Source organism: Camelus bactrianus, chromosome 25, assembly GCF_048773025.1.
Source record: "Camelus bactrianus isolate YW-2024 breed Bactrian camel chromosome 25, ASM4877302v1, whole genome shotgun sequence".
In the NCBI taxonomy this organism is placed as follows: domain Eukaryota; kingdom Metazoa; phylum Chordata; class Mammalia; order Artiodactyla; family Camelidae; genus Camelus; species Camelus bactrianus.
In genome coordinates this window covers 26,078,149-26,106,062 of record NC_133563.1, presented here as the reverse complement: position 1 = coordinate 26,106,062, position 27,914 = coordinate 26,078,149, and the positions used below count along the sequence as shown (strand labels likewise).

The window sequence follows — 27,914 nt, the reverse complement described above, 5'->3', positions numbered from 1 at the left end:
TTGTAAAAAGCCTTTAGATGTGGATGTGTAAGGACTAGTTTGAATTCTCTACTGATATTTGCATCGGCCAACTCTGTTACATGCGACAGCAACTGATTCTGGGCTATCTTATGCAAAAAGGGAATTTATTAGAGGATTATCTGAATTATTCTTCAAGATTTCAAGTTCCAAGAGTGACTATGCAATTGGTCAAGCTTACTGACTCATGTATCTGTACCCTAGCTGTACCAGAGGGCAGTACAAGCAGCCTCCTTCGTGGAAGGAAGCAGGAGGAAACAAGCACTCGAATTACCCACCTCACCCGTCCCCACCAATGTATTATGTATTTCCTTCAAGTGGAAGATGGGGATGCTGGTAGGAAGCACAGGGACTGGTAGTCTCCCCCCTGCCCGCCCCCCACCGCCAAGGCATTAACACATACTATTTCAGGCCTTGGAAATTACTTATCTCTGATCCTAAATTACTTCATAGTTTTTATCTCATTAAAGTAAATTTCAGGTATGCTCATCAAAATACAGCTATTTGAATTTTCTGGTTTTGTAAATGCCAAATGAATAGGAAGATTCTGTTGTTTAGTTAACAAAGGAAACAGAGAATATAGTGGCATTTGGAGTCAATGTGGCATACATATTGACTGACTTTGGCTCACTTATTCATTCAACAGACATTTATTGAGCACTTTCTATATGCTCGGCAGTACGTTTGCCCACTTCTGCTGCTTACTAATTCTCTGTCTCTAGACAAATTACTTAAACTCTCTAGTCTTCAGTATCCTCATCTGGGAAAAAGAAAAAAGCAAGTTAATAATGTCAGATTAAGATATAAAATACATTAAGATATACTATCCAGTTTAATCCCCTGTTAGGAACCAGCCCTCTAGACTCACAAAGTTGTGGGGATGGGAAGCACGTGGGTCAGTGGAGACAGTAAGTAGGTGTATTAATTTCCTATTGCTGCTATAACAAATTACCACAAATTTCATGGTTCAAAACAACACAAATTTATTCTCTTACATCATGGAAATCAATAATCTAAAATTGAGGTGTCAACAAGGCTGTGTTCCTCCTGAAGGCTTTGGAAGAGAATCCATTTCTTTGCCTTTTTCTATTTCTAGAGGCTGCCTACATTCCTTGGCTCATGGTCCCTTCCTTACATCACTCCAACCTCCTACTTCAGTCATCACATCTCCTGCTACTCGCTCCCACCTCCCTCTTATAAGGACCTCTGAGATTATATTGGGCCCACCTAGATCATCCATGATACCCTCCCCATCTGGAGATCCTTAACTTACTCTGACAAATCCCTTTTACCATGTAAGGTAATATATTCACAGATTCTGGGGATTAGGACATGGACATAATTGGGGCCCATTATTTAGCCCACCACAGACTTGCAGCGTTTTCTATCTATAGTGGACGTGGCACTATGTGATGTGTTTGATTTAGCATGTATACTGAGTCCTGGTGGACGGCATCCTATCTTCACAGGGTATCATCTCCAAGCTCTTGCTTCAGTTCGAAAGGTTTTTCCACCACTCCATTGGGCCAGCATTTCTGAGGTTCTGTAGTATGTGATAGGACTGGTGAATTCCAATGGTCACGTGCTCACTGAAACACCTCTTTTGCTGCAAAGTGGGTCCCCAGGTCAAAGGCAATATTATGCAGGATACATACCGATGGATCAAACACTTGTAAACCCTGTGATAAGTAGTCTGGCTAACATCTTGTGGGCAGGAAATGCAGACTCATACCTGGAGATGGGAAGATTCTAGTCAAGGTGAATCACTGTCCTTCCAGGATAGGAGTCCAGTGTAATCAACTTGATACCACGGAGCTGCTCAGTTTCCTTGAGGGATAATGTTGTATCAAGGGCTCAGTGTTGGACATGAAGGAGTGGCCACTTGGTGAGTGGAAGCCACGCTGTTGGCCTCTTGCTAACCCACACGCCTGCAACATGACTACATGACGAGCCCATTATGCCAGTCCTGGGAGAGCTGATGACTGTGGTCGCTGAAGTTAACTGGCTGGGGCTCTTTGTTTACTTGATATTGAGCGCCTCTTCCATGGTGGATGTCCCTGGTAGGCACTGTTATGCAGCGCAAAGTTCTTTACTCAGTGCCCAATCCCACAGATTTCTCCCCTGCTTCTTCTCTAGGTTACCTTGTCCTTCATCTTCTAATCTTTCTCATTCCAGGCCCCTGACCATCTAGACAACCTATTTGCCACTTGCCAAAAAGCTATATTCTTACTTTAAGGCCACTTTCCTTTCCACACAAGGTGGACAACCAGGAAGACTGCCCCAAGTTCCGCCTGTTCGGAGAACTCCCGTCTTTTAACAGCACTCCCGACTCAGGCTGAAGGACAGCAGCAGTCTGTTGTGTTTCGAACCGATATTCCAGCAAAACCCATCAGTGAACTGAGCCTGGGCTTTTTGTCCTCCATCAGTTAGACATCAGAGCTGAGGGAGGGATCTTGGGGTGAGTTGTGAGTTTGACACATGCCTGTGCAACTGTTCATTTCCTCTGGCCCTGCTTGTCACCGATCCCAGATGTACCACTTCCGTCTTATGATGGACTGACTTGGTGGGTCTGACAAAACCTAGCTCATGATGAGCAACTCAGGCTAACGTCTCACGAGAGGCTCCGTTCTTACCAAGGCTCGTTGGCACGCAAGGAGCCATTTTTGAGTGACTTGCAGTCCTCCGCGGCGGCTGCCCTGGCCTTGCTGCAGAACCTAGATGTCTACCTTGGGATTCTCCTGCTGGACCTTGCATAGGCTTCTAGGGCCACTTCGCTTATCAAGACTGTCTTGCCCCGTAGAATCTCCTGGTCCGAACGGCCCACACGACAAGGTTAGTCACACTGCAGCCTGAACCTGCTACAGAGCCTTTAGAGCCAAATGAGAACCGGCAGCCTTCTGTCACCCAGTGTATGAGGCAGGGCAGCATTCCCGGTTCTGAATATCCCCCCCAAAGAAGCCTGGAGCTTGATGTGCTTCCTTGGTGGCCAAATAATACTGATAAAATGAATGCAGGAAAAAAAAGTCTTTATTATGAGGGCGGCATCTTGACATTCAAGCAGACCACTCCCTAAAAATTTCACTGATATAAAAGTTTGCTGGTTCTTATTTGTGATCATTTCCCATCCTTGGGAGTACAATGTGCTGGATACTTACTGTTTATCTGGCCCAAGTACTATGATGTCATGAACGTAACAGGTCAGGGCGGCGTTCTGTGGAATGTTCACATGGTCTAGACCTCTTCAGAGTATATTATGATGGAGACTGGGAGAGGGCTGTTGTCTGTCCTGTGTGAATGCAAACTACTTCTGATCCCACGCCGTCAGGACCCAGTTCCACGGACTCACACGGCTCCTGGTGGCACACAGAGGTTAGGTCCTGCGTCTCCTCTGGCAAATAAGCCCACCTGAAGGCGGTGAACGCAGACACACAACGTGAGGGGAAGGAGCTGCGGGACAGCTGCTTCAGGATGGTGCTGTGCAATGGCTGCTTTTTTCATAAAGTTCTGTTACTTTTATTTGAGTTTTGAAACTGTGAGTATGCATAGCTGTAATTAAAAAAAATTCAATTACTAAAAAGAAAAAAGGAGAGCGCAGAAGCTAGGACAGGCTATCTATCCATCTACATCTATCTACCTAACGTGTGTGTGCTATACCAAAATCCAGTTTAAGCCTCATATTCAATATTTCCTACTTACCTTTGATTCACCCTTGACCTTGAAAAACCCAAGGAGACAAATTTCTCAAAATTGCCTATTTTCTCACTATTTTTGGCCTTCTGAAATTGTGTGTGACTGTTGGTCAAGGAATCTTGTAGGTAATTATCACATTTAATCAGAAAGATGTCACTGTATTTATTGCTAATATTTTAATATTCATTTTATAATATGGGCAAGCATTCTAAACATACTTATAGCATCAAATTCTTATGTGCTTTCTATGTTGAAACATGTTAACTGAAGTACTTATTATATAAGTACTTATATATATAAATATTTATTATTGCTAGAGTGAATCTTTTCAGTAATAATTATTGTGAAAACTAGTAATTTATGTACAAAACAATTATTATAAATCTTTAAATAGTTTTTAAAAAACTAGACAAAATGTATGAAACAACAGCCCTCAAGGCAGTAGACAGCAGCTATGAAGGGCAACGGTCCATGAGAGATGGAAAAGAAACAAGAGCCATACAATGGCTCCAACTCACTGCCTGGAGTTTTCCAGGCTATGGCGGGAGGTGGGAGTGGAGGCCAGCAGACTCCCTGAGGTGAGGAGATGGGACTGGGAGTCCTGGGAGCCCACGTAACTAGAGCTCACAGGGCAGGATGCCAGAAGGGAGAGAGCCACACACACACAGAGAACTCCAGGGATCTGCTGACCACTGCCCGCAAGTATTCAGCTAATGATCAGCACACATGACAGGAAACTACCAAGGGCCAAGAAAAGAACCATCCGAAAAGGTTATAGGAAACAATACTCAGAGCTCACACAGGGTGGCGAATAATTCCTGTGTCTACCAGCAAGAGTAGGAAATCTCGTAATTCACAAGGCATCGGTATGAGAGCTAAGAAAGGTCTTGCTTCAGTAGTGGAAAAAAATTAATCCTAGACTAAGTGCTGCTCTAACAAATGCTTTTTTAAAAGCAAGACTCAAGAGGATCAAACTGTTTCCAGAACAAAACACAAACATGTTTTGAGAAATATGAAAATAATTGTAATCATTTAAAATAATACTTTAGTTTGAAAATGACTAGTTTTATGGCAGCCAGTGTGGAGTGCCTGCGTCCTGAGGCTGTTCAGAATGACGTATATTGGGTTTCTTCTCACACATGTGCCCAGGGCTGGAGAAACTGAATTAAGAATACTTTTTCTATTTGTTTCTCATCACTTAAAATGTCTATGTGTGTATGTTTTAAATGTATACATTATACTCATATATTAAAACATGCATATAATTGTATTAAGATTATGGAATTAATGAATAGAGCAGCTCTCAATTGTGGGATTTTGATAAAATTATTATTATTATTGTTTTTAACCACACTTCTCCATCTGAAGTGGGTGCATTAACCAGTAACTAATACTGAGGATTGCCACGGAAGCCTTTAGAGCTTTTAGAAATTCCCAGATTGAGGTGACAAGGACTCCGGAGCCTCCTGACCCTTCAGTCTTTTTATCTTGGTTTCAGTAAAGTCTCTTCCTGAGCAGACCAAACCAGTGAGTGCTTGGAGAGAACTGTAATGTAAACGGATATCCTCAAGTGGAGAAAAGGCTTAAGGGACCCTTATTTTCTTCCATTCACACAAAACTCCTGCTCATCCTTTAACTCTCAGTGTAGGCATCACTGCTCCCACCATCCCAGTCACCCTCTCCACCTCCCACCACACAGATCCCCAAATGTGGGCAGCTGCCTCCCCACGTGTGCCTGTAAAAACCCATTTGTTTCTCTGTGTACACTTGGGACACAGACTGATGTTATTCCTGTGTCTGCATTACCAGATGGTGATTCCACTGTGGCCAGGACTCAGCTTTACAGGGCCTGATGGAGAGAGTGCACAGCACATCCTAACTAACCAGTGAATGGCTTCCAAATAAAGACATTCCGCTGTAAGTACAGCAGATGTAGAGCAATCCTCACAGCCAAACTGGGAAATGGCAGTTCACCTTGTGCAGACGGACTGACAGAAGTGCTCGTGGTATAGCAGTCACTGTGAAGACAGTTAACTATGTTAACTCATCTAAACCCAACAACCCCCCTTCAGGGTGTGAACAATTGTTAACTTCAACGTGCGCATGAGGAAATAAAATCCTGAGAGATGCATGACTTGTCTCAGGTCGCACAGCAAGTAAAGAAGCCAGGAGTTGAAAGAGTGGAACCTAAATTCCATGAAGGCAGAGCCCACGCCAATCTTCCTCCACCAGGAACACTCAGGGCCTGATACGTGTAACAGGTAGAATGAACTCATTCGGGTGCCCCTGACATTAGCTCCCTCTCCATAGTCTGTGGCAGGAAGGGAACTCCTCAGCCCCCAGAAACGTGGCTCCCTAATCATCTTCCTCAATGTTTCTCCCCCATCTTCTCTCCCCAGTTTGGCTCAAGCCCCAGCTTGTCATCTCTGGGTTAAGGAGAGGAAGCCATAGGCACATATGTGAGAAGAAATCCAATATGTGAAAGAGGAAATGAAGAAGGCACACACAGGGAGGCCATTCTGTGGGATGGGGATGGAAACTAATGGGCTCTCTCTGCAGGATCACACAATAGCCAACACATCGGAGAGCCTACGGTGCACAAAACACTGTACTTTTTAATCCTTACAACTATCATCACCAACACATCTCTCACTGCTTCTTTGGTTCCAAGCTGATTCAAAGGCGATGCTCCAAACACTTCCTGAGCATTCCAACTTTGGCACCTGTTGGTCTCTTCGACCAACATCTGCTTCTGCCCTGACTCCACTTAACAAAATCTCACCCAGTTGTTTTTTTTTTTTTCCATCTCTGCCGTGACATCTCTTTATTTTTCAACTTTTCTGTAGATTTTGCTTTTTTAATTTAAATTTTTGGATAATTGTAGATTCACATGCATCATAAGAAATAATATGAAGATCCATTCCATGTACACTTTAGCCCATTTCCCCTACTGGTAACAATATGCAAAACTGTAGTATAAATTTCACAACCAAGATATTGACACTGATACAATTCACGCAGTTTTTAAAAGCCAATTCAGACACTACCTCTTTGAAGATGTCCCCATTCAAGTCTCAGAACTCTTCTTCTTCACCTCTGCACTCATACCACGTGCTATCACTCACATGGCACTTACTGTATCCCAATTCTTTCACCATTTGTTATTTCTGCTGCTAGCTTGTGAGCTCCTCAGACAATATCTAATGTCTCTTCATATTTCCTGAGGCTCACGTATACTATATAATACTGTATTTGTACTTAATATTTGCAGAATAACACAACTAGCACCAACCCTGTCCTCCTTGCCCCCTGCTGCTAGAGAAGGACAAGCAGCCCAGCCCTACCCAGGCAGCCGAATGCCAGGGACAATCGCAATGCTGATAAAGCCACACTTTCCTCTACTTCCTTCATCAGGCAAACAAGCCCAGAGGGCTCCAAAGGGCACCAAAATGAAGCTCTGAAAAGTAGTTCTCAACCTACTGTCATCCCAAAGTGATTCCTTACAATTAGTCAAATCCAGCCATAAACGGTGATGGCAGACAGCCACAAAATAAGGTGAGGCCTGAAAAACCGCAGAATATCTCACTTTCCTTACAGCTTCTTGCATTGGTCCTGATGTTGTCAGCCAGGAAGGGAAGATGAAAAGCGAGTCTGAGGCCTGTATAAATCTAAGATTTTTAATTCAAACGTTAAAAAACAGTTCGCAATTGGCAGCTACTGCACAAGCTTAAGGCTGGAAATCTAGCTTCCTTATGACTTAAAGCAGTCATCCTAAACCCTTTTTCTACCACAATAAACCTAACATAAGACACTGCCCGCCTCCCCAGCGCTCATTTAGGAATGCTAAAGTAGGGGAATGGAGTTAATACACTGGAGTCATTTCTGTCCCCTTGCCTCCCTCATTTAGTCAGTCATAATAACAAAGAAGCACCACTTCAATGCCTTGATTTGGAATCCACTGCTTTGGCCCATCAATTTTATTTCTCAAGTCCATCCACCTCCCACTGCCACCACCCTGGTCCAAGCCACCATCATGCCTGAACAACCATAGAAGCCTCGTCACCAGCCTCCCTGCTTCAATCCTTGCTCTGCTCTGGGCAATTTTTCATACTGTAGCTGGAGTGGTTTTCGAAACAGCACTGTGTCTTCACTCTAACCAGTGCCCTGTGTACAGCAACTTATTAGGTAACAGTCATGTGAGACCATTCAAAGAAACCCTCATCTTGCAAACAGGAAAGTCTACGGCCAACAGTATATTGGAACCACACATGCAAGGTCAGACAGAACTGAGGTCAGAATTCAGAATTCATGATGGCACGGACGGGCTTCATTTCTATGAGCTCATAGCACTTCTTCCAGATAAGCAGCTCATTCTCCCTGTGTTAATGGGAGACAATAAAATGATATGTATTGGTTTAGAGCCTGCTTTCAGGACTACAAAATATTAAAACATGTTACCAGGAGACAAGAGGGGTGAGACCCCGGCCTGAGCTGATGCATTAAGGATCACTCACATGGAGATCCTCATGTCTCAGGAGCCACCCTCTCTAGCCAACTAGAGGACAAGGGCGGCAGTCCAGATCCAGGACTATGTGATCCACGTGGGGAGCATAGGATTTCACTGGCTGGATGTGCAGAATTTGTGTCTTCCACGGCTTCCCGTGCACCCGCTGAAGGAGAGTAGCAATGCGAGTCTCTGCAGACTCTGCCCACCTTTGCCACGCTGGTTTGGTGGCTGCTGACAGCATTTTTCTCCCAGAGTCACTGGTAGCTCCGTTTTCCAACTGGTTGGTGATAATAAGCTGAGGAGAAAGCCAGTGCTCCTTCTCCGTGTCACTGTTTCCAGGAGGCTGGAGAGTCTTCCCTGGGAAAGATTCCACATTTTGGTGAATATGCAGAATGCCTCCAGCATCCCGTCTTAGCACTTGGCAGGCAATGGGCCAGCCTTCTTCAGAGCTGGGAATCAGCCCGAGGTTCACCCTGTCCGCAACATTTGAGAGCTTCAGTTTTCTGTTATCCCCAAAGTGTATTTGGCACCGATCCACTACTCCATTGAGCTCAAGGTTATTTCTCAGAGCAACGACAGCATGGGGGTTCCACTCACAGGCATGGACGAAGGCAGCACCAGCATGAACTAGGAAAGGCAATGTGAAATAACCAATCCCTGCATAGAGATCCACCAGTACTTCTCCAGCACAGGGCAACGAAGCCACACGAAGCTTCTCAGTGATGTTTCCGAAGGAGAACATGCACTGGGTCACGTCAAACTTATACCGGATGCCATTATCCACATGCTCTACCCAGACACTGTCACCTAGCAGCAGACTCACTGCCGGAGTCCGAGCGCCATCCGGTGATACCCGCCCTCGTTTGGCCAAACGCTGGACGCCAAGTGCCAAGGCAACAGTCTCCCAGAGTTCTGGTTCCAGATTTCTCCACTGCTTGGCTTGGAAACAGTCCTCACTCAGCAACAAGAGATCACCGTGTCGTTGCCAAGATCGGGGCAGATCAGCCTCCAACTCAGCTGACCACGTCACTCCGCAGCCCTCTACCCAGCGCCTCACCTCAAGACACAGCCTTTGGGCAGGTGAAAAACCCCGGGCCTTCCTTGAAGGAACAGGATCCAGGAGCTGCGTTAGCACACAGGTGCTGCCTGGAGCCACACGATTCGTCAGCTCCCGCAGGTGCTGCTCAGGGAGGGCCTCTCCCAGCACCGGTAGCGCCACGGTGCCATCCGGCATCTTTTCCACACGGTGCTGTCTATCCAGGAGTTTCTGCTTCTCGAGATACTCCCTGTACCGCTGGGTAAACCGAGGCTCAGTTACAACTGCGACAACAGCCGCGGGCTTCCCGCCTTCCTTTTCCATGCTGCTGGCCCCACATTCTCCGACTCCCTCCGCTAGACTCCCAGTGCTCGGAGTCCACTCACCTAGGTCCACACATCCACGCTCAAACAGGAAGAGAGGCAAGCAAGCCGCCGGCCGGGGCCGGAAGTGATGTCAAACAGTCAGGCCGGAACTAAGTGACCCTGTCCCGCTGGTTGACGAATGGCGTCGCCGTGTGAAGCCGCTGCCGCCATCTTTGTTGTGGCCAACCATTACTTGCTCGAATCTAGGAGGAAGTTAATAACTAGAAGGACTTCTGTCGGCTTAAAAACTTCAAGTTAGTTGGTATCTTCCAGAATTCTGATGCACGCTCTTCAATGCTGCTCACAGATCCAAAGAAAGAAGTGAACCTGGAAAGATGGGCCAATTTGGAGAAAGGTTTCCCATATTGTCTTGCTGCGCTCAGGTCGGCATCAGCGGCCAGTATTGGTTGAGAGTGAAGAGTCAGATGTAGCCTCCTCATTCCTTTTCCTTGCAACGACAGTCATCACCACCTCACTGTCCTGTAGTATAGGACACAAATATTTGGAAGGCTGAAGGATCCGAGTTGGGGTAAATTATACCACATACAGCAGCTGCACCAAACTACATTCCCACCAACAGTGTAGGAGGGCTCGCTTTTCTCCACACCCTCTCCAAAATGTAGGAGGTCAGAGAACATATTTTGATATGATTTTAATCCTTTTACATTTATCAAGACTTGTTTCACAGCTTAGCATAATGGTCTATCCTGGAGAATGTTCCATGTGCTCTTGAGAAGAATGTGTACTCTTCTGTAGTTGGGTGGAGTGTTCCAAGGATCTGTCTGTTAGCTGACATCTTCGCAGTTCATGCTCAGGTAAAATAATGGTCCCTACAGTTAAATCACAGTCTCAATTCAGAAACTAGAATGCCTAGTATCAAGTACTAATCTAAACACATGGCCTTCTTTTTATTCCCTTGTACTCAACACACTCCCTCCGTTCATTGCAGCTTACTTTCATGACTGCTGTCACTGCCCAGAAAACTCCCTTCCTAACCTGGTTATACCAGAGATCTCAAGCCAATCAGAACATTCTCAGGAAAACCCTCTATGACCTCCTACCCATCTCCCCTCTAAGTCAAATCTCTATCAGCGACTCTCAGAAAACCATGCTCTTCTCTGATAGCCTTTTCCAGTAGTACTTTTTCATCTTTTAATTTGATGAATGGCTATCTTCCCCGAGTGTGTATGTTTCAAGGGGCAAGGAGCTGGATTTCCCCCTTCGTTATTATATTTCCTTATTGTATTTATGAGGGCCCACCACACATAGTACATCCTTATAAAGTATTTGGAGAATAAACACATGAGTGAGCAAATGAATGAACGAGGAAAGGAAAGAAGAAAGAGCTTCAGGGAAAAAAGAGAAACAAAACAGTTCATAGCCAGAGTTTTAGTTCCAAAATATTGCCACTAGATGGCAGCAATAACCAGCACCAAAGTAGTAGAAGCCTCTGAATTCTTGGGTTTTAGATAGTTTGGATTTTCAAGGCTCCTCAGGGGTCCTACCATGGCCAAGGTCTCCATGGGCCTTTTTTCATCAGTCTATATAAGAGCATCCTTTTTTGGGGTGGGGGGAGGTAACTAGGTTTATTTATTTTTTAATGGAGGTAGTGGGGATTGAACCTCGTGCATGCTAAGCACGCACTCTACCACTGAGCTATACCCTCCCCTCTTAAACATCCCTTATTATCATGGCTAATCCAGATGTGCAAGTGTATCTGGCAGCAAGTAACAGAAACCCCAACAAACAACAGCTCAGCAGTGGGTGGGGAGGTGTACACATTTTAACATAAAAGTCCAGGGCTAGTGTAGGGAAATCTTCAGTAAACCAGGCTTCTTCTCAGCCTCAGCGTGACCCTTTCATCCTTGTGGTTTCAAGGTGGCCACTTGACTTCCAGGCTCTGTGAGCACACGGAGGTAGGAAGAACAGGACAGAGCAAAAAGAGACAAGGTTAAGTTGAGAATACATTTAGTTTGGGGTCAGTGGGATACACTTATGTGATCGCAGTCATTTCTGTGTGTAGTTAAGTACTAGCCAGCTGTTCTGGTTTGGGAGTAGTTTCCGGGAGCACTCCTATGGCCGGCTGCTGGCTCACTGGCATCTTGACACAACAGCGCAGAGCCAGCTGTCCCACGATGATGTGAACACGTTCTCTGGTGCTGGGCACTGGAAGGATGTGGGTTGTGGAGGAGAAACTAGGTTTCTAAAGTAAGATATCAGTAACTAGAGTGCAGAAAATCCTTTTAGTCTTCAGACAGATACAATTTTAAATGGAGAAATCAGTTCTCAACAATGTCTGCTTAAAATGGAAGTTCTTTCCTGCCAGGAATATACTAAATAATGCAGCACATATAATCATAAATACACCATACATTAACACAACATTGTAAATTGACTATACTTCAGTTTTTTAAAAAAGGGGAAAAAAGATCTATTCCAAGTGCAAAAAAGACCAATGGATTTTAATATCAATGGGATATAAAAAAATTCATTGATATGATTTCAGATTCAACATTGCAGGTAGCCTTTAAGAAACTACTACCTGTCAAGTTGATGTCAAGTCAAAGATTATTCACAGTTACCTGAAAAAAAGTATCAGAATGCTCCTCTTATAGGTGAAATAAGTTTTCTTCATACACTTAACTCCAACAGCATATTGCGACAGATTGCATGCAGCTGTCTTCCATTAAACCAGACATGAAAGAAATTTAGAAAACTGTAAAACACCAGCCTTCTTACTAAATTTTTTTAAAAAGTATACTTATTAAAAGTGTTAACATTAATTTTAAAAAATTGAAGAGTAAGGTATTTAGTGAAAAATCACAATCAGCACAAGTTCAACTCACTAAGATACACTCTTCTGATTTAAAAACACACAGCACTCGTGAAACTGCTGGAATGGCAGAGCGGAGCACAAAGCACAGAGCCAGCCTCTGTCTGAATCATTCCACCAGCCAGCCCCCAATCTCAGGAGCAGTCAAACTTTTCGGGTTTATTCCTCATTTTGGTAGAATAGAGTAGAAACATAAATAAAGAAATATCCCACAAGAAGAAACAGGACAGGAATGAGAAGGACAGGAATAAAAGGGCACCTGGCTCTCGGCTGTTGGCAGCACGGTCACGGTCAGTACCTGCAGACAAAGACACACACCTGATGGCTGGGTTCCACGTTAGCCCTCCTTTGAGCTTCCCAAAGAATCTCCTGTCACTCAACCCATTAGTCTTAAATAAGACTCATACGTCCGCTCTCTGACAGTGTGATTAACTCCTTTATCAAGAAATTATAAAAATAAGTGGCTGTTGGCTGAGAACTTTCCCAAACCTTACATTTCTTATGTAAACCAAAATAAGAAAAGAAAAACCCAGCATTACACTTCCCTATGCTAGCTACCTCAGCGCAGCACAGACCAGAATATTAAATAAGACAGGGCCAAAACACACTTTTCACATGAAAACATTTGAAACGGTGTCAGTGCAACATTATGTTTCTTCTGAATAAAATCCAAGACAGTAATTTGTTATTTGCTTTTCTTACTTTAATGATTACAAGGATGACAAAATTAAAAATCCCATTTTTTCCACTATTATGTAACTCCATAAAATGTATATTTTAATTAAAAATATGTGACAATGCACACATTTGAATTTATCAGAATCCTTGTGTTTCTAGGCCACAAAGCAATAGCAATAATAAAAACAGCAAGTATGTCTGTGGTGAAGTTGCTTCTTTTGTGCATTCCAACCAGGGGTAATAAAAGACAAATTTCAATCAACCATGGGAAGATTGAATTATATTTCTTTTCTCTCTGTAGAAAATGATAGTATGAAATTGTTGTCACATGTGGACGGGATCAAAGATCTGCAGCTAAATATGCGGAAAAGGGATTTTAGTTGCATTTGACACTTTAATAACAATGTTTGTTGTTATTTTTCAACATTTTGTCATGTTTGTGGTAGTTGCCAGTTTTTTCAAAGTTAGCAATAGGTTGGATTTTCTTTTCTTAATTCTAAATATTCACCTTTGTCCCTCATTTTATATTTGTAATTTTGTGTTTTCCATTTTTTTGAGATGTTATTGACACATTATATTAGTTTCAGGTGTACAACATAATGATTTGCTATCTGATTTAATGCTTATATATATTGTAAAATGATCACCCCTGTAAGCCTAGTTAACATCTGTCACTGTACATAGTTACAAATTTTTTTCTTGTGATGAAAACCTTTAAGATCTACTCTCTTAGCAACTTTCAAATGCAACCCAGCATTCTGAATGACAGTCACCATGCTGTACATTACCTCCCCAGGACTGACTTATTTATAACTGAAAGCCTGTCCTTTTTGACCCCTTAAGTAAGAGGACCACAGAGTTTTCAGTTTCAGGCCCCACAGAAGCTGGATCTGCTGCTGGCTGTGCTGGGAAGGCCGTGGAGGGGCGTGAGCAGGGCCCTCCCCTGCACCATCCCCTCCTCCTCGGCTCTGGGCCCACCAGGCAGCGGGCTGAGGTACGGGCAGGGCACGAGCGGCTGGCAGAGCCTTTTCTTGGGCCTCAACACTTACCCGTGACATCTGCAACAAGTAGGGGTTTATTTTCTCCTTTATTTTCTATAATTCAACTTAAAATTTCCAAACTCAAGTTCCCTTCCTCCCAACCAATAGAAGATTAAACTCATTCCTGGGCATCTTCCCACTGAGGACAGGGCCATGGTCTGGGAGACCCTTCTGCCACCTGGAATTTTGCCAAGATCCAATATTATGATGATGCCCAAGTAGGGGTAATGAGGGCTCTGGTCAGCTTCGATTTGCCGTCTGCATCTGTGTGGTCTCTTGGGCTCCCACCACACTTGGGTAGGCCAGGGGACTTTGGGGGAGCCTCCCTGTCTTCTCATTTGCTTGGACAAACCCAGAGGCCATTCTGGGGCGTGAGGCCTCTTCCCTCTTCACCCAGGAGCTATAGCACCCCTCACCTCTCTCACTTCCTCCATCCCAAAGTTGTCCTTTTTAAATTTTGCCCTCAGGCTTCTTGCTGATGAAAGAAATGTCCAGATATTGATGTATGGGGGAGTTATTCTGGCTCATGCATGGCTTAACTGGAACTTAAATATACCAACTGGAACAGCCCGTTTTGTGGCTTATTGAAGGTACATCGTACAAGTGCTTCAACCAGTAAAGGAAAGGGTGCATTGGCCAGAAGTAAGGAATGTTGGTTTTAAAGATAAAGATTAAATGCCTCCCTACCTGGGGCATCACTGCTGGTGCTCCTTTGATAATAAGGCTCCCTTTCCAGGTGCTAAGGCCATTCCGACCTGCTGTGTACGTGCTGATCTGTCCTTTTTGAAACCTGGAAGGAATGTACCTCTGTCACGATTGATGTTCTTGGTTCTGACAAGATATAAAACTGTGCTGAAAATCACACATCTTTGGAACAGTTCCCCGGAGCTCTCTGAGAGGATGTCTCCCAGGCTGTAGTCCTCAGTTTGGCTCAAATACCTTTTGCTATTTCTATTATAGATTGTTTATTATTTTCACCAACATTTCCAAGACTTTTAGTTTGTATCTGGGGTTCCTCCTTGAGCCTGGAGATTGGGCTTTGGGGAAAAAATTCAGGAAGAGGGACAGGCTATTTCTGCTCTCTCCTGTTACATCCCTTCTGAGGTGGCAAGCAGTGAGCCCCATAAATGTGAAGGGGGACAAAGGGAAAAGGGATGACAGGGGAAAACAAAGCCGACTAAATGAATCCTTCAAAATACAGTATAACGTATATTTATTCTAAGTGTTTTTGTCAGGACTTGTCCTGTGAAAACCTTACGTACTATTTCACATAATCCACACGACAGCTCTGTAAGTTGAGTTTTACGCCTTCAATGTGGATGGTGAAACTGAGGCCTGGAGGGACTTGGTAACTTGTGCAAGATGACATGACGCGCGTGTGGGTCTGAACGCAGCCTCAGCAGTCCTTGTGTGGCTGTGTCTAGGCGTGGCATTGGCATGGCAGGGTTATGGGCTGTCACTGTGAATCCCAGGACAAGTCTGGCATCCGGGAAAAACAGAGCTGGTGCCCAACTCTGCCAGCTAATAATTGTGGTATCCTGGACCCGCCACTTAAATTACCTGGGCCGCAATGTCTGCATCAGTAAATTAACACTGTAGAGCTAGATTCTCTGGACTCCAAATTCCTCACAAGAAAATTAACAACGCAGAGCTGGACAGCTTCAAATGCTCTTTCTAGTCCAGACATTCTGTGGCTCCAAACCATCTTTTAAGTTCCAGTCACCAAAGCAGTTTCTCTCAGAGTGCTCCTCAGTCCTGCTAACTGGTGTAGGTTGGGACAGGGTGGCCCGCTGGGAGACTCAGCCCATGAAAGCGGGCACTCAGAAGGAATCCAAGGACACAACCTGAAAGCACCAGGGATTTACCTTAGACTACCTCCTGAAGGGTCTGTGGAGTCAGACAGGAAGGGCGTCGGCAATGCTACAGCAGCAAAGCTCTGGACAAACCCACCAGTTGCAGGGCTGGGGGGTTCAAGGGCAGCAGCGTCTGGGACCTGCCCCTGGAGGAGAACACTCAGGCGTTTTGACGGCCAGCCTGGGGAACTCACTGGAAGGGGTGGTAAGGGGCAGCCCAGGAGAGCGTGGCTGCACACAAGCACTCCACTCGGCAGCAGGACTTCTGATGGGAAGGCTTTTCATCTCTGCTTCTCACGTTAAAGGCAGCTGGAGCCAAGGAGAGACCAAGGAACCTAGCCCAGCACCTGCAGGGCAGGAAAAGGTGTACAGGCCACTGGTTTACCAGCAAATGACTGTTAAACAGGATTCCCCCATTATCTAACCCAAACCCTCCTCCTCCTCCTTTCACAGGGGCTGCATCAACAACATCTTAAATCCACACACATACGGTCAACTTATTTTCAACAAACATGCCAAGAATATGAAACAAGGGAAAAGACAGTCTCTTCAGTAAGTGGTGTTGGGGAAACTGGACAGCCACAGGCAAAAGAATAAAACTGGACCCTTACCTTACACCACATACAAAAACCTACTCAAAACAGTTTAAAGACTTAAATGTAAAACCTGAAACCATAAAACTCCTAGAAGAAAGCTCCTTGATATTGGTCTTGGTAATGATTTCTTTGGCTATGATATTATAAGCACAGGCAACAAAAGCAAAAATAAACAAGTGAGACTGTATCAAACAAAAGCTTCCGCACACCCAAGGAAACCACCCACCAAATGAAAAGGCATCCTCTGGAATGCGAGCTGCTATCTGATAAGGCGTTAATATCCAAAATGTATAAGGAACTCTTATAACTCAGTAGCAAAAACAAACAAACAAACAAAGCAAAAAAAAATCAAATGTCCCAATTGAAAATGGGCAAAAGAGCTGAAGAGACATTTTTACAAAGGAGACATCCAAATGGCCAATGGGTATACAAAAAGGTGCTCAACATCACAAGTCATCAGATAAATGCAAATCAAAACCACAATGAAATATCACTTCACACCTGTTAGGATGTCTATTATTTTAAAAGGGTTAACAACTACCAAAAAAAAAAAAAAAAGGGTTAACACACACTGGCAAATGTGGAGAAAAGTAACCCTTGTACACTGTCGGTAGAAATGTAAATTGGTGCAGCCACTATAGGAAACAGTATTGAAGTTCTTCAAGAAACTAAAAATAAAATTACCATGTGATCCAGCAACCCCACTTGTGGGTATATATTCAAAGGAAATGAAATCACAAACTCAGATATCTGCACCCCCATGTTCACTGCAGCATTATTTACAATAGCCAAGATATAGAGACAAACTAACTGTACACTGATGGATGAATGGATAAAGACAATGCCACACACACACACACACACACACAAATATTATTCAGCCATAAAAAGGAAATTCTACTGTTTTCAACAACATGAATGAGGTTGGAGGGCATTATGCTAAGTGAAATAAGCCAGACAGAGAAAGACATATATTATATGATCTTACTTATGTGTGGAATCTAAATAAACAAACAAACTGATCTCATAGGAACGGAGAATAGAATGGTGGGAGCCAGAGGCTGGTCGGTGGGGGAAATATTGGTCAAGGGAAACAAACTTTCAGTTATCAGATGAGTAAGTTCTGAGGATCTAATGTACAGTATGGTGACTATAGTTAATAATACTGTATTGTATACTTGAAATTAGCTAACAGAGTAGATCTTAAGTATTCTTACCAAAAAAAAAAAAAAGCATATGTGTGTTAAGTTGATTGTGGGAATCCTTTCACAGTGTATACACATATCATATCATCCTGTTGCACACTTTAAACCTATTACAGTTTTATTCATTAATTGTTTTCAGACCTCAATAAACCCAGGGAAAGAAATCCTTAAACCCTCCATGCTTCTGTAATAGTTTAAACAATTAATGAAAACAATGGTTCAGCAAGGAACTGCTAAACGTCAACAGTTTAATGAAATCCCCCAAGGGGGCTCTCTCAGAGCCCCCATCTGCTTAACACATGCAAAGTGATACATTGTTCCTAACCTTTAATAAACAATTTATATAAACTGCTGAGCCCCAAAGGCATTCTAAATACAGTCTCTCCCTGGAGGAGGTGAACCGGACAGGAAACTAGTCAATTAGGTTCCAGTATTTACATACACAGACCTGGCAGAAAATTTAGCAGTTTCTGGATTTCACTTTACTTTCCTTATGAAAAATAGGTGTTTTCCTATTCCCCTTTTTTATTGTCTTTCATATTTCCAGGATGCTTCAATCATAACTGATAATGGTTACATGACCACTTCCAAATTTTTGTTTAGTTCTCCAGGTTAAACTTAAGGGATATTTGGTATACGTGCCTCTCTATAACTTGTATGGCTTTATGTAGCCTTCAATATTCCCATGTTAATTAAGTTACAATTCATGTGAACTGTTCAACATCTATCAGCAAATAATATTCATGCCACATCCTGATTAGTGTCCTTTAACAAACGTAGTAAGTTGAATAGTGCCCTCAACCACTCATTGGAATCTCAGGATATAACCCTATTTGGAATTAGAGCCTTAGCAGGTGTAATAGTTAAGATGAGGGCATCCTGAATTAGGGTGGGTGCTAAATCCAATGACTGCTGTCCTTATAAGAAGAGAAGAGGATGCACAAAGATACACACAGAGGAATGAAAGCCATGTGATGATGGAGTCAGAGACTGGCGTGACTTACAACTAGAAGCCAAGACACCCCAAGGATTACTCGGGCCCCAAGATGTTAGGAGGAGCCAAGGACAGATTCTTCCCTGGAGCCTTCAAAGGAAGCAGCACCCTGTTGACACCTTGATTTTGGACTTCTAGCCTCCAGAATATGAGAGAATAAATGTCTCTTGTTCTAAGCCACCGAGTTTGTGGTCATTTGTTATGACAATCCTAGGAAACCCATGCATACAATCTTCTGTAAAATAGAAACTGTCTTCAATATTGCTCATTAATTCATTTGTATATCTACTCATTTGTCATTTTTGGGTGCCAGTGTGTAGGGGGCACTGACTACAGATGAGTTTCTGTCCTAAATGTCATTAGAAGACCCACCCCGAGGGTCAAGGGTGTGAAGCTCCATGCGTGTGAAGCCTGTGCAGTTGCAGCACACAGCTGGGGGCTTAAAAGGGCCCTGTGCTTGGTTTAACACTCTGCTGTTGCTGTCTTGAAATTCCTAATAATTTTTTTAACAAGGGACCCCTCGTTTTTCATTTTGCATAGAGCTCCTCAAATTACATAGCCCGTCCTCTCTAGAATGGATATAGAATCACTGAAATTACAAAGAGGGTAGATAGGAGAACCCACAATCCGACAGGATGTTTCACTAAAGCAATGAGGTAGGATGAATCCCTTAAAGGAGTCTGTTCGCAGACAAAGGTCTTTAGAGCAGAGGGAACTCAGTGTGATTGAACAACTGAACGGACTTTGTGCTAGCACCTAAAGTACCACTAGGTGGCGCTCAGGGAGAGGATGACGGAGAGACGTGGGTCAGCTCCTGAATGGCTTGTGGGCGGGCAATGCAGGAATCGGACTTCTCCCAAAGGTGATAGGAACCATGGAAGATGTTGACCTCCCCAACCATGCTAGATCCAGGATTTCAGCTGAGCCATCCTGCGCTCAAAGATCCAGACCCCACAGACTTGAACATCTCACGTGGATACACCGGGAAAGGGTTCAGAGAGAATCCATCCTCTTCTGGTATTTACTGCTTTTGTTGTTTTTCTCCCTGAGTACTAACATATTACATGAATAACAATATGTGTTTAGTCTGTCAGGACTTTCTGGCCTAAAATAGGATGGTCCAGGAGGACTTTCCATGAAGCTCCCTGGACTTGGCCCCTTGGGGGTGTCCAGATAGGTCATCTCTAAAGCAAGGTTCATGCGACATGAGCGATTTTCAAAAACAGTAGACTTTGTGGTGGGCTGAACACTGGGTTCTCAAGTATGTCCAAGTCCTAATTCCCAGAACCTGGAAATATGTTACCTTATACTGTTACAGGGACTTTGCAGGTGTGATTAAGTTACGGATGGGGAGATTTTCCCGGATTATCTGGGTGGGCCCAAAGGAGTAACAAGGGTCCTTAGAAGACGAGATAAGTGGATCAAAGTGAATTGTAGGAGATGTGAAAACAGAAGCAAGAGGTTGGAATGATGTGAGGAAGGGGCCAGAATGTAGCTGGCTTCTAGAAGCTGGAAAAGACAAGGAAATGGATTCTCTGAAGTCTCCAGCCCCATCCTCATCTCGATCTTAGACTCTGACCTCTAGAACTGTAAGAGATCAAATTTGTGTTGTTGTAAGCAACTGAGTTTGTGGTAGTTGGTACAAGCAGCAATAGGAAACTAATGCAGATATTTAACAAATATTTTAACTCATTCTTTGTAAAGTTCTATCTTTGCTTATAATGTGCATAACATAGGAGTATGATACTATGTGCATACACAGTTTAAAAATAAGTGAATTAACATATATGGAGTCTTTAATGATAGATATATGCATATTTAAAAATCTTTAGACCTCTGGGATAAAGTAAGGGTAACAGAAGTCTAGATACAGTATAAATTAATAATTATATAAATTAATTATAATTAATATAAATTTTCAATGTGACTATACATGTACTCAATAATCAGAAAAGAAAGAGAATATTGCAAGACAGCTGGCAATATTTTCCATACCTCTGGTGGGTGCCTTAACATAGCTTAGAAAAGTAAAAGTTAAAAAAAAGAAAATTCTTTATTCTAGTCTGTTCACTTGGATAACAGGCTGAAGAGCATGTGCCTGGACCTATAATCCTATGATGCTGTCATTGTCCTAGCACAGGTCCCCAGACAATTATTTCTGTTAAAAATTAGCTTTATTACAATGAGGTGTCACCTCACACCAGTCATCATCAAAGTCTACAAATAATAAATGCTGGAGACAGAGCGGAGAAAAGGGAACACTCCTACACTGTTGGTTGGAATGTAAATTGGTATAGCCACTGTGGAGAACAGTATGGAGGTTCCTTAAAAGAACATATAATCCAGCAATCCCATTCCTGGGCATAAAACCAAAAAAGACGAAAACTCTAACTCAAAAGGATACATGCACCGCATTGTTCACAGCAGCAGAATTTACAATAGTGAAGACATGGAAGCAACCTTTATCCATTAATTGGCAGATGATGGATAAAGAAGATGTGGTATATACAGAAGTATTACTCAGCTATAAAAAAAGAATGAAATAATGGCATACGGAGCAACATGGATGGACCGAGAGATTATCATACTAAGTGAATTAAGTCAGACAGAGAAAGACAAATACCATATGATATCACTTATATGTGGAATCTAAGAAAATGATAGAAATGAACTTATTTACAAAACAGAAACAGACTCACAGACATAGAAAACAAACTTACGGTTACCAAAGGGGAAAGGAGGGAAAGGATAAATTAGTAGTTTGGGATTAGCAGATACAAACTATTACATATAAAACAGATAAGCAACAAGGACCTTAGCACAGGGGTATTTTATAGTAACCTATAATGGAAAAGAATCTGAAAAAGAATACATATGGACTAACTGAATCAATTTGCTGTACACCTAAAACTAGCACAACATTGTAAATAAAATATACTTCAATTTAAAAAAAAACAGTTTTGATTCACCCAAGGATGTTCCAGTTGTTTTGAAATATTGTTGATACCAAACTCATTTCAAGGGAGGAGGATATAGCTCAAGGGGTAGAGTGTATGCTTAGTATGCATGAGGTCATGGGTTCAACCCCCAGTACCTCCTCTAAAAAGAAATAAGTAAGTAAAATTAATTACATCCCCCCAACAACAACAGGAAAACTTTTTTAAATGGGGAGGGTATAGCTCAAGTGGTAGAGTGCATGCTTAGCATGCACAAGGTCCAGGGTTCAATCCCCAGGACATCCATCAAATAAATAATTAAATAAATGAACCTAATTACACCCCCCCCCCAAAAAAAGCTAAAAAAAAAAAAATCCAAACTCACTTCATAAGAGATCATTAAATAGGGTCAAGCATTAGTTTTGGGGGAATGTATCCTAGAAAAATCTGTTATATTTTCATCCAAGCACATTGCCTTGTTTGATTTTCAGGAGAATAATTATGCAAATAGTCATTTGTTTAGAAATTTTTCTGTAACTTTAAAAATAGTTTTTTGGCTTTTACCAAAAGTAGAGTAGACCGTTAGTTGTCCAGATCAGAAGTAAAAGATAATACCAATAACAGGAATAAATACATAAATAATGTTTAGTATAAGAAAGCATGGTTTTAATTACTGTGCATCTATTGACTCACTTAAACCTTAGAGCAACCCCATAAAAGTAACTGGGAGTGGTAAGCTGCACTACCATTTCTCCCAGTTTTATAGATGAGGAAATGAAGACTCAGGAAAGTTAGAGGAGGTACCCAAGATCACACGGCTGGAGGAGACAGCTGGAATTTGCACCCTGTTAGTCCAGTTCTGTAGCTATTAACTCTCAACCACTGCAGTACGCTGCACAGCCAATTAACAGAGGAGCCAAGGAAGATGTAAGCTACAGTCTGAAGTTTGAATTTCGGGTTCTACTTTAAAGTATGTTCAATTTAGAGATGATTTGTCCATTTGTGGCCTTACCTTCAGTAAATACAAATTTATGGGGTAAACAAATATAGATAAGCTGGCTGTCCTGCATGGCCTCTGGGCAGATGGAATAATTATTCAGGATTCCTGTCCTTCAAACTGGTTCCTTTATAACTGGTTTTGGTTCTAAATTTCCCCTGCATGGACTAATACAATCAATGTCATAACGGAAATATTGCTTTAGTGACTAGATATTTGGGCTTATCTTTTCATTGTCTTCAACATTAGTTATCATTTGCATTTAAAGTACTCTGTGGTGGTCCCTGATAACATTTTTTCTGTATAAGATTCAGCTAAAAACTGGCCTTGGGAAATAAATAAATGAAAAAAAAAGTGGATAGTTTTTATTAAATTATTTTTACACTGATGTCTTGGATTCAAAGAGCAGACTCCAAGGCATCATAATGACCCAAGGAAGGAGAGTCAGAAAAATGCATGGGTTGCATAGGAAGTCATCTTTGTTTTGGGATGCCAATTTCAGAGGAAATATAAAGAACTCAGAGTGGTCATATTAGGGTGTGAAGTTGTTGCTGAAAGATCGGCCCCTGTCCCTGACGAGCCAAATAACTCAGAGACGAGGTCTTGGAGCTTAGAAGAAAAGAGGCAGCTTTATTTCTTTGCTGGGCAAAGAGGACTCACAGCAGGCTAATGCCTTCAAAACTGTGCACCCGCCTTAGGGTTGGGGCTCAGTGATTATATAGTGAACAAACTGGTGCGAAAAGGGGGGTATTAATTAACAAAAGTCTCTGATAAAGCTTCCTTCAGAATCTTGGCGTGTCTGTCCAGGGTCATGGGGCCGTCTGGTGGTTTGGAGGGTTATCAGCCCATGATCTCTATCTGATCAGATTCATCAGGCGCCAGGAGGAACTTTGGAGGGTCTGGTCATTCTCCCATGACTCCCTTACTGGGTTAATGACTCAAAATCCAAACATGACTGTAAATTTCAATTACTGGAGTAAGGCAAAACAAACAGGGAAATCAATAGCTCTAACTCTAACAGTGGGCCTGGGGCTGGGAGCAGTGTCCGGTCAGTCAGATTTGCTGACCGCTCTAAAAGCAAGCAGTAGGCATAAGGCCAAGAATTAGTTAGCCTAAGCAAGGCCATTTTATTATTTCTCCTTCAAAGTTACTGACCAAGGTTCTATTACTGAGTGCTTTACAGAAATGATCATAAATACCAAATCTGATCAATCAGAGTACATTTTCTTAAATGCATGTCTAGTCAATTTTTCTGCTTGGTGTCCTTTAATGACTACTCATTGTTTTTAAAATAAAGTTAAAATTCCTCGGCATTGTGTTTGAGGCTTTTTATGCAATGGGCCGTAACTGTCTCTTACGGGATATCTGGCCACTTTCCTGAGGCACAGTGCGCTCCAGCCGTGGGAAACGTCCTCATCTCGCTTCTTGCTTCCACTGGCAACACACACAGCCATGTTTACACCACCCTCCCAAATGTGGCTGCAACGCCAGCACCTGCTCTCAGGTGTCTGCCCTGGCTGAGTCCCCTTCGCCCTGGCTTAGCCCTGGCTCGGCTCAGCTCAGCTCGAGCCAAGTTCAGAGCTCGCTCCTTTATGGTCCATGATACAGCTTGTCTGTAACTCCCCCACAGCACCTACCTCATTGTAATCACTTGTTTTCTGCTCTGTCTTCCCCACCAGGCTGAACCCCTGGGACGCCATGATTTTGTTCTTTTCCTCTGAATCCTCTGCTCCTGGCAGACATGGGGAATCTCAGCCTACGGCTCAGTCAGCTCCTGTCAACTCCTCCTTTTTAGTCCTGAAAGTATGAAAGAATGGGTTCTGTATTTAAACATTCCTGTCACTGAAAACCAGAAACCACTGCTGTTGGTGCTATACTGCATAGATGGTTTAAGAGATTTCCAAAGTTAATTTATGTCTACATCTGAGTGTTATGAGTGTTACGTGCCTGACTCCTGCATAAGATAGAACTCCACTGCAATTATTTTATATTTGCTACACACACTTTAGATAAAATACTTTTCCTTTTGAGAATTCTAATACTATGTCTCAGTAAAGCCCAATTTTAAATTCACTAGGGAGCTTGCTGTTTTACAAAGGAAAGGAACAATAACATAAGTATCTTTCCTGGAAGAACAGACTATTATACGTTGGATTTGTTTTAGCAAGAGATTTGTCATCGTTAAAAATTAGAATTGGGGCTGTCTGTAAACAAGATACTCTCAGAAAGAAACAAATGAGAATTTTTTTTTTTTGCACTGATATTGACAATTAAAATCATTTATTTATTTAAACAAAGAAGGCATCCATTTATTACCTTTAGGGTGCTTCTTAGACAGAGAAATGGTGAACTGCACTTAGGAGAATGCACTAGGTCTGATAGTTCTTGGTGTGGGGCACCCCGGTCAATATTTTATAGAGCAACAATTCTCAGGAAGAAAACGCTCTCATTTCAGCTACTCAGTAGGACTTCATAATAAAGCCAAATGAGGACTGAGGTGACTGAATTTGCTAAAAGCAATATCTAGTTTTACCATCAGTTCTCTTTTCTCTGTGATGTCTCATAAGTTAGAAAACTCAGGGGTCATGTTGGTGGATCAAAATACGAAGCCTGAACAATCATTTGTGAGCCTTTATGCGCCCCTGGCGATGTGTGGCTTGACTTGCTGTCACTCCTCAGGTTTGTGATGCTCCTCGTCCCTTCTCCCCAGGTGTGACTGAATTTCCTATTTGCATCTGCCAAAGCAGTTTCCTCAGGAGGATCTCTGGATTACTGGCCTGGGAGTCACTTGGAATTAAAGATGCAGGTTCCTGGGCGCTACCACAAACCCACTGAATCCAAAACCCTGGCAGGGCAGGTATTCCCCATCCCCTCCAATACTGTTTTAACCAAATGGGTTTTTACTTTTCTCATAGCAAGAAGCCTACAGGTAGGTACACCGGGGTGGTAGGTATGGCAGCTTCATGATGCCTGCAGAGACCAGAGATCATTCTGGCTCTCTCATCTATCCTCATGACTGCTCCATCTGTAAACCCTGAGCTGCCCTGCAGGAAGGAGGAAAAGGAAAAGGCCTGGAGGAAGTCCAAAGGCCCACAGCACTGAGTCTGCCACGTCTGATATGCTCCCTTAGAAGTGCCACCACTGAATGCCACTTATTTCTCATGGATTCTCTTTCTCTTCGTGAGAAATCACATCTGCTGGTTTAACCAAAACTTACACATCATCTGATGTAGTACTCAATGTATGTAGAGCAAATGCTTAGGACAATTATATTTAAAAAAAAAAAAAGGAAGATAAAGAGACCTACATGGACTATGAACTTAAAAAATAATTGATAATTGCATCAGAAACATAAAATAATTAGGGATAAATCTAATGGAAAATGAATAGGATCTCTACACCTAAAACTACAAAACACTGATGAGGGAAAGTAAGGAAAACCTAGATAGGTAGAGAGACATTTATGAATTAGAAGGCACAATATTGTTGTCAGCTCTCAAATTTTCTTTAGGTTCTATGCAATCCCAGTCAAAATCCCAGTGGGCTTTTTGGTAGAAATGGACAGATTGATTCTAAAATTTATATGTAAATGCAAGGAACTTAGAATAGGCAAAGCAATCTTGGACATAGAGAACTTACTAAAAAGCTACAGTAACAAAGATAGCTTGAAATTGGCATAAGGGTAGAAAAAGGAACTATGAAAGTGAATGATGGGTCCAGAAACAAACAGGCAGACATGTAGCTATTGATTTTTTTGGATAAAGGCACCAAGGATATTCAGTGGGCAAAGGAGAACCTTTTCAATAAATAATGCTTCAACAACTGGATATTCATTCGGAAAAAAAAATAAAACCTGATCCTTACCACACATGATACAGAAAAAAATAATTCAATATGGATCATCCATTTAAACATAAAAGCTAAAACTATACAGTTTCTAGAAGAAAACATACAATCTGTGCAAATTGGTGTAGACAAAAATTTCTTTGCAAGAACACAAAAAGCACTAACCATAAAGGAAAAAAACAAATCCAATAAACTGGACTTGATGATAATTAAAAACTTCTGCTTATCAAAAAATAATGAAGAGACAAGTCACAGATGGGGAGAAAATATTCACAATGCTATATAAAGTTCTCCAGCAAATCAGTAACAAAAAGACAAAACATCCTAACGCCCCCAAAATTGGCAAAGATTTTGCTAATTTTTAGCAAAAAGTTTAGCTGAAATTTAGCAAAAAAATCAAAGACCCAACAAGACATATCACACACACAAAGAGTCAATAAACATACATAAAAGTGCTCAATATGATTTTCATCATGCAAAAACAAATTGAAACCATAATGAGACACCAATACACATCTCCTAGAATGGTGAAAATGAAAACTATGGACACCACCCAATGTTGGCAAGAATATGGAGCAAACGAAACCTTCATACATGGCTGGTGCAAATGTAGAATAGTACCACCCCTCTGGAAAACTGTTTAACATTTTCTTATCAAGTTAAACGAACTTCTGCCCTATGTCCCATAAAGCCATTTTTATGTGTTTACTTAAAAGAAATGAAAATATATGTCCACAAATAACCTAGTACAAGCGTGTTCATAACTGCCTTATTTATAATTTTCAAAATTTGGAAAACAATCCAAATGTCCATCAACGGGAGAATAGATAAATAAGTTGTGCTATATTTGTACAATGGCATACTGCTCAACAATAGAATGAACTACTGACACACAACAACATGGACACATATCAAAGAATGGTGTGTCAAGTGAAACAGCCAGGCAGGAAAATAGTATATATTCATGATTCCACTTATATGAAGTTCTGGAACAGGCAGATCTGATTTATGGTGCTAGAACCCAGAACGCTGATTGACTGGGGTAGGGGCAGAGCTTGACTATTAGGGAGCGTGAGGGAACTTCCCGGGGTGATAGAAATGTGTACTTCATAGGAACATGGGTAACTTGGGGTGATATGTCTTCATGAAATCTCATCCAACTTAGACTGACGCACAGTGCTTTTCACTGTATGTAAATTATACCTAAAAAACACCCTGAACCCTAAGGGCTCTGCCTTTAAGACAGAAAACTATGTTGATGGCCTGATGATCTGCCTTTTCTGTCAACTGAGCTGTCATAGAAGCCTATGATTCAGTCGC

General features: G+C 42.3%; 1 protein-coding gene across 2 annotated transcripts; it reads right to left on the bottom strand.

The window, feature by feature from the left end:
- Nucleotides 1-984: 984 nt before the first annotated feature.
- Nucleotides 985-10,162, bottom strand: TRMT12 (tRNA methyltransferase 12 homolog). 2 transcript variants are annotated; one of them, XM_045508425.2, is made up of 2 exons: nucleotides 8,422-10,162; nucleotides 985-3,564 (listed from the first exon to the last, which is right to left on the bottom strand). In XM_045508425.2, the coding sequence occupies exons 1-2, from the start codon at nucleotides 9,573-9,575 to the stop codon at nucleotides 3,513-3,515; spliced, it is 1,206 nt and encodes a 401-aa protein (XP_045364381.1). In that variant the 5' UTR covers nucleotides 9,576-10,162; the 3' UTR covers nucleotides 985-3,512. The 2 variants fall into 2 exon arrangements, with proteins under 2 accessions (XP_045364381.1, XP_010970923.1); XM_010972621.3 differs by having other exon boundaries at nucleotides 8,223-10,153.
- Between the last annotated feature and the right edge of the window lie 17,752 nt (nucleotides 10,163-27,914).